The sequence below is a fragment of the Scleropages formosus genome, chromosome 4 (genome assembly GCF_900964775.1).
Source record: "Scleropages formosus chromosome 4, fSclFor1.1, whole genome shotgun sequence".
Taxonomy (NCBI): domain Eukaryota; kingdom Metazoa; phylum Chordata; class Actinopteri; order Osteoglossiformes; family Osteoglossidae; genus Scleropages; species Scleropages formosus.
The window spans coordinates 11,837,947-11,845,942 of NC_041809.1; the positions used below are offsets into that span (position 1 = coordinate 11,837,947).

Here is a 7,996-nt window from a genome sequence, read left to right on the forward strand (position 1 = left end):
AGTAATCACAAATGGTATTTCTACAGACAGAATGCATAGACATTAATGAAGCAGGAAATCCACCCATGTTCATATAGGATTATAATCTATTGTGTTTTAAGCATTCAGTTTCAATTTAATGTTGCTTTTACCCATCATTATTTATTGATTTATTCATTTATTTATTTAAATTTGGTAGAGTACTTGCTTTTGCAAATCTTATCTAAATTTAAGGCTTCTGTACATAAATACTGAATAACTGAATACTGAAGTGTGGATGTTCAGGAAACTTCAGAAAGTGATGAATTGCATGAAACAGCTTGGCAAAAAGTGGTTAGTGGTGTGTCTCAGCCTGTCCATGTCTCCATTCCTCTCCGTCTCCCTTGTTCTAGGACAAAGAGGTGAACCTGGAGCAGGTGCACCGGCGTATGAACAGCCTTATGGACGAGGACCTGGCACACAAGCAGATCCCCGGCCCGTCCATCGAGATCTCTGCGCTGGACATCGGCAGCATGGCGCCCAGCCAGCCGCTGGAGCCCATGCGGGATTACCCGGGCACGGGCCTGTCTGTGAGCACCTTCCTTCCGGAGCCGGCACGTGGGGCAGGCAGGACGCTGGCCGAAGGCCCTGGGCGAACCCTGCCCCTCTCACATCCTCACAGGAGCTCCACCATACCCTCCATCCCATGCAAGCACAGGTCCCCCAACGGGGGCCTCTTTCGCCAGAGTCCCGTCAAGACACCCATGCCACTGTCATACCAGCCAGTGCCAGGAGGACCCATCCCAGAAGCCATTGAGCCGGCACACGGGACATCCATCTGAGCCTGTCCGGTCACTGCTGTGGCCTGAGTTAGTTGGAGGGATCTGGGGAGGGAAAAGGACAAACATAAAAATTAAAAATGATTAAAAAAAAATCTGATTTTTAACACAAGTTCGAGATCACATACAGATGACAAAACAGACATTTTATTGTACATATTTGTAAATACAGAGAAAACTGAGGTGAGGTAACAAAGTGTATTTTGAATATTCTCAATTTTTGAAGCTAAGTTTAAAAAAACAAAAACAGATAAAAAAAAAGAAAACTAAAAATTGAATAAAAAAAAAAACGACTGTTTGAATGGCTTTGTAAATTTTGTTCTATATGAATAAAGACGCAAATTCATTGTGATTGTTTTTTAAGTGCCACATTAAAAGATGTCTCCCAATTATTTCTTAAGAAATGAATGTACACTTATTGCAAAAGAAGTAATTTATTAGTTTAATCATTTCTGAGAGGACAAATACTTTGAGCAACAAAAAACCAATGCAAAATGGCAGCCAAGTAAATTGCTTTTATTCAGTTACTGTGTATTTTGTTTTATTTGGATCAAATACTTGAGAGTAATGGATGAATGTTTCTTTTTACTCTGCTCATTATAAGAGAGGAATTTTGTCAATTGATCATTTTGGTCATTGGCTAATACCTGATCAATACCCTTGTGAAATATTTGATAAAGCTCAGTTATAACTGAAATAGAATTTGCATTGATACTTATAACAAGGCTTGTATATTTTAATAACATTGTTGCTCCTTTTTCTAATATTACAATAATAATGTTGGTATTTTGGAATCACCCCACAATGACTCACGTGATTACTTGAGCTAATTTCTTGAGCTATTTCTCTTTTTAGAGAATAAAATAAAGGGAGTAATCGGGGCCAGATGGGCAGGACAAAGGGTTCAGAAAGCAGGGGATTACAAATTTATGTTAAGTGAATGAATGATCATGGTGAAAGTTATTCCCTGAAGAGCCAACCCCAAGCTTCTGCACTACAAGAACAGAGCCCACAAGAATGGTATGTCCCATTCTTTCCTCTTCTGCCCATCTAACCCTGTTTCTTACCAAACAGACTAATTAGTACCTATCAAGGCTAGCCAGGCCTCATTATGTGAGACATGGGCTGCATAGAGTTAGTAATAAATTATCCCAGTAACCTATAACCCAATCCTGTGTCATGCATGTGCAATCCACTTAGGTTGCACTGTAAATTTGTGACAACAACAACTTTATGGTATGCAGAGCCAACTGAAACAAGATGGAAAAGGAGAAATTTAATTCCTAAATATGGTGAGCTTTAGGTTTCGGGAAACGTGATTCATGCCAAATGAGCTGGATTGCTAACTCGGTAAGCAAGAAGTTAAGCAATTCTAAAAATATAGAGTAAGGGTGAAGGGAAAAGGGTGAGACCTGTGAAAATCCCCCAGATTTGAACCATTAAAATGGATCATGAATCTTAAAGCTTCCCTTTGCGGTTTGAACAGCAGCATCACATTGACAATATCCTCACTGGTGCTCAAATTTTTAATCATCTGCAAGAAAAGCGAGTTGCTCTCAGACTCTGCCAGGAGCCCTGTGAGAAGAATTCTCTCTTCGAGTGTTCATAACTCGGTTCAGGTGCTCAGCCTCTGCACTTCGATCCTATTATGACCCTATTAAAGTTCTGTGCAATGGAAACCAACGGGTGTTGACAAATACTAGATGACATGGAAAGTTTCACAAACTCTTTGAACTTCGTTGTTGTCAACAGATGAAATCACTGCTTTGAATCCGATGTGTACTTGAAGCTTATGCTTGGTAACTTTAAACCTATCCAGAGGTGCTCAGAACTGTTCTGAGCTCTACAATGTTAAACTTTCAGTTCATTGAGACTTCTGGTTTTTATTTGTTAAAGCCTCTTCCTTTCACTTGGACAGTTAATACTAGCTATTATTGATCTTTCATTATTATACCATATACAGATATGAAAAGAGGTAAAGTTCTAAAAATCACTAAGTTTATATATAGTCATTTGCCATTGCTTTAAGTACAACGTAATCCTCTATATAACCTTGGATTAAACAATGTGTATTTTTGATTGTAATCACCTGTGGGCATTCTAATAACTTTCTTATTTTGCTGAATTTTCATAGTCTTTATAGCCAGTGATAGGAGTTGCCTTAAGGAAGGTCAGCAGACCTTCAATATTTGCCATCAACCTCTCAGAGATGAGCTGTACAGAGGTCACAGGCTCTAGGGGGGCAGTGGTGTCCATATTGTAATTTATTTAAGTTGGTTCAGACTTATCTTTTCTTCTAAAAATGTGGTTGACCATATTATACATTTATATATGTGCTTGCAGTGAGAAAATATGCAGCATCATGCTTTACAAAACAGGATGATTACAAATTGCTCCCAAAGATGTGCCTCGAGTGCAGGGTAGATGTAACACATGCACAGACCCTTTGGTATCCCAATGGGGTAAACTTGGGAGCCTGAATTCCTCAGAATATACTCTCAATAAAAAGGGTCTTAAAGACCTGCTAGGGTGTTACGTGTAGGGAAAGCAAGGGAAGAAAACTGTATAAATTTTATCAATAGCCAAGGTATATAAAGACAAATTTTTAAAAGGTTTAAAAAGACACTTGTCATGACAAGTGCAATGACACATTTTTCTGATAGTGTAAGTTTGATGTCTTCTATAGTACTCTCTGGTGTTTTATTTTATTTTTAAAGATGATTCATCCTTGAGTCTAAAACCCAAGAACTCCTCTGATTGACCTCATAGCTGTCAGCAAGGATTTATTAGAGCTGCAGATGGATTCTCCTCTCCTTTGGATTGTTTGATTGCCCATCATGAGGAACATGGTGCAACTGGAATGCTGAGATTCAAGCAAAAGTAAAGTAAATCTTGTTGAAGAAATATTTTAGCCTGTCAGCATGTTGTCACTTCTGCAAAAATCAGAAGGTAAAGGTTACAAAATATTGAGGCCTTTAGTATTTTATTCACTTAGTTTCACTCCTCTATGTAGAACAGAAGACCCTGGGCAGCTGACAGCATAGTGGTGTGCTTGGGTGCCTTTTGACCTCAAGGTCATAGTTTCAAATCTCAGCTGCTATAGTACCACTGAGAAAGGTACTGACCCTGAAATTGCTTCAGTAAAAAGCTATCCAGCTGTGTAGATGAGTAAATACTTATAGGTACCATAACCTTACAAGTCACTTTGAATCAAAGTGTTAGCTAAGTGTAAATGCAATTAGCTGAGATATCATATGCTTTCCTGAAAACAAATTAAACATATAAAATACTTTGGGATATAACAGACAAGACTGAGAGAGGGTGGTGCTCATGGCTGAAAGATGGGAAATGTACATCTAGTGTGCATTGTTAAACTGAAAGGAAGGCCTCTTCTCTGTGAAAATAGTGTGAGATTATCTGTAGATATCCTTTAGAGGAACTTCAGTTAAACCACCCTGCTCATATCTGCAGGTATACAGGAAGATCTCATTTTAAGGACATCGTAACATTGTGACGGAGGTGTTCATATTTTTGTGGTACCAATAAAGAGAGAGAGTTAAATGTGAAAAACTGTCTTTCTATCTAGACTCCGGAACGGCCCTACAGTAATATTGCTTATTTTATGCATATATGAAATACTTCATATATCTAGATGTCATGGTGCTGCAGCAGGTAACACCTGTGCCTCACAATTCCAGGATTATAGGTTCTGACTCGGGTTTGAATTTTCCTCAGTCTATACAGCATTTTTATGTTCTCCCCATGTTCATGTGGGGTGCTCTGGTTTCCACCTGGGGTACAATGGTATGTCTTTCAGGTGAACTGGAGGCTCTAAAATGTCCTTGGTATATGAATGTGATTCAATGGGTGTCACATTACTCTGCTGTATAAATCAGACTATAGGAAGTTTAATGTAATACTGTAACTGGAAACCTTGGAGAAAGGTGTCATGAGTACTATTTAATGTCATACCAGAATTCATAAACAATGTGTGTAGTAAAGCTTGCTTCATCCAGTAGAACCTTCAGCATACATACATAATACATTGTATGAACCATTAAAAACTAATTATTTCTGATTAATTTCATGTTATAATAAAGTATGCATTTTGGGCCTCGTGTCCATTACAATATAGGGTGAATAATTGACTTATACCGTAGCATTTACAGGAAAAGTTGCTGTTCCAAAGTCGTCATTCACTGACAAGCAGCCACAATAATGACGACACAAAGATGCCCATAAACACTCACTAGTGGTGCATTTTGTATCCAAGGCCATAGATGTTCCATCCAGAATACATAAAAGATCTCTTCAAGGCAAAGGATGTCAGCCTTGCTTAGTTCCGTCTGCCTCTTTGAATGTCATGGAAAAGCAGTTTGCTGAGGGGATCCTTCAGCTTCACATCTCAGCTCAGGGGAAGAAAAGTTCACTCTTAAGGGTATTTTGAAGCACCATCAAGCTGCTGCCATAAACATATGTGCGTGTTTACTGGAACTAGGAACCTGTTGTGACAAAAGGTTTGCAGACTATTTGCTGTTAAAAGTTTGTTCTCAGGGTTTTGGGATGATTTTTCTATCCAGGTTGCCTATTGCATGTAACCTGAAATGAGTTTTTCCCCTCTCTGTCACAACAGAAGAACCCAAAATGGATATTTATTACACGTTCAGCTGCCCCCTTCTCTTCATTTCAATGTTATAGTTTGAAGATGTTAATTCTCTCAGAACTATTTCCACTGCATTATGCAACTCTGTGTAACAAAATGCTTCTAAAATCTGATCATGATAACTGGTGAAAATGAATATAAAGAAGGAGCATAATGTCTTCAGATATGCACAAATTTGTATAGAAACCATTGTTTAATTTTTTTGTTGGATTGGATTTTCCACACATTACATATACCAGCTCCCCAAAATAAAACACTATTTTTACACTATAAGGATTTAGATAGCTTTAAAAAGAAAGATGTTCTGTTTTTTTAGTTTTAGCAAGGTGACAATGTGAATCAGTCACCAGAATTGTGGTAGTTCTATGGTGTAATGGTTAGCATGCTGGTCTCTGAATCAAGTGGGCTGAGTTCAAATCTTGATAGAACCTAACTTTTGTGCCCAGGAGGGATGGGCAGCCACTGGCACTTGGACCCCCCAGAGGTTTTTTTCTCCCTCCACTTTCAGTTGGGAGTTCTTTTGTTCCTTTCCTCAATGGCCAGTAGGCATACTTATAGCTTCATAAAAGCATTGATAATGTATTAAGCCAGTCTGTAGTGAACTGTCTTCTTTCTTTCTTTGTCTCATGTATTTGTTGCTTTCCTCTATGCCTGTGTTCAAGCGCTCTGTGTCACTGCATGAGAAGAGCATGCTATAAAAATACATTGAATTCAATTGAATTTTGCAGTTCTAATGAATGTGGTAGAGGAAAAGAAACATGGATGTATGTGCGTACTCTGCAGTGGCATGTGCCTCCTAAGACTTCAAGGTCCAAAACCTGATTAGATGAGCGGTTTCTGAAAATAGATCAGCGGCTGTTTATTCAACATCTCTGCATAAACAAGCGCAAAACAATATGCTATGTTCACCTGAATTTTTAAAAAAAAAAAAAAAAAAAAAACTGAAGTAGTCAGCCTACAAAGTTTCATTTGGTATTTTTAAATAATTTAGATATTACTGGTTTCATATGATTGATAGATTTTTTCCTTACTTCATATTTTGCATAATTTTTTCTGAGGCTTTTTCTTGTTTCATGATTTGCATAATATTGTGAAGTCAGTGTTGACTGACATATTTTTTCTTTGAGTCACCCCTTATTTTTTGGGTTTACTTACTCCAGCGCAGTGCCACCTGTTGGATTTGGTTCAAAGTGCTAGTATTTCAGTAGAAACGTGTTTCCAAAATGTTATCTTTTCCTGAAAAAAGTAAGACTTCTGTTAAGAACTTCTTTTTCAACCATCAAGCAAAAATGCAGGTAGAAATCATTTTGAAATGTTCCACCACTGCTAAACTGAAAACAAAAAACAAAATGGGAAAATAGATTCTGTAGGCATTACTCCTTTGCAGCACTATAGGTGGTGTTGGACTGGGTCTTTGTGTACAGCCATTGTAATACACACATGGGGTGTAACATCTTGTCCTGTATATCTTGAAAGAATGAATGAATGAATGAATGAATGAATGAATGCAAGACTTTTGCATACACACTGAGGGGTGTGTATGTACATGTTTTCACAGCAGGCAGACAATTACACTGTAGTTAAAGCTTCCACTTCAAAGAACCCAGGTCTGAATCCCACCTCCTTCTGCAGTCCCCATGATCAAAATACTTCCCCTAAATTGCACCAGTAAAAATTGCTACATTCATAAATTGGATTAGAATTATAAGTTGCTTTGGAATAAAGTATCAATTACATGAAAGTGACGTATTTTTGGAAGAAAATCCACACAAGGTGATTAAATGGATGAAAGGAAACCAAATGGAAATATGGTAAGGGCTGCAGTACTTCACATGTGACAAGACATGGTACACACTGTATTACACTCTGGCACTTTTTTTCATCTATTTGCAGTTCAATTGCTTCAGGATTTTTTGCAATACTTAATGAAAGGACTGACATATATGTGACAGGTCTAATTTAAATAATGAGTCAGCTGCTTGTGACTTGATAATCAAAACAGAAGCAGACAGGCGATTAAAAGAGGACACGCAACACGCACACAATGTGTTGTTACTGCCCTAATCTTCCTCTGGCAATATGTTTTATTAAGTGGTGCATGTGTGGAACTGAGCTAATAGACAGCAGTGTTCTATATTCCATCTACTGAGATGTGGCTATTTTGCAAAGCTATTGCAACACTACAGAACAATCTGGAAAAACATACAGAAGGGAAAATGACTGGGAAAAGTACCTGTGAAGTGTCTTTTTGAAATCAGAACCATTGGCTAAATCATACATCATACATACAGAACGCTGCTGCCCAAATTGTGTTTGACTTGCTGAAGTATTCCCATGTATCTCCTGTACTCACTTCTCTGCACTGGCTTCCCATAGCTGGACGAATCAGATTTTAGACCCTGGTTATGGCCTACAAAAGCATCAATAGTACTGCTCCCAGATATCTACAAGACTTGATCATCCGTTACACCCCAACCAGAGTGCTACGCTTTTCCACATCTGCCCGCTTGGTGGTTCCAAACACAAAAGGTAAAGC

The 7,996-nt window shown here is 38.2% G+C and overlaps 1 protein-coding gene across 1 annotated transcript in view; it reads left to right on the plus strand.

Moving 5' to 3' along the window:
- The window catches only part of LOC108932713 (glutamate receptor ionotropic, delta-1-like), a 284,710-nt gene extending 283,736 nt beyond the window's left edge, over nt 1–974 (plus strand). The window contains 1 exon segment of the mRNA XM_018749280.2: nt 372–974. Coding sequence (XP_018604796.2) covers nt 372–800 — 429 coding nt within the window. The 3' untranslated portion in view covers nt 801–974.
- The last annotated feature ends 7,022 nt before the right edge of the window (nt 975–7,996 follow it).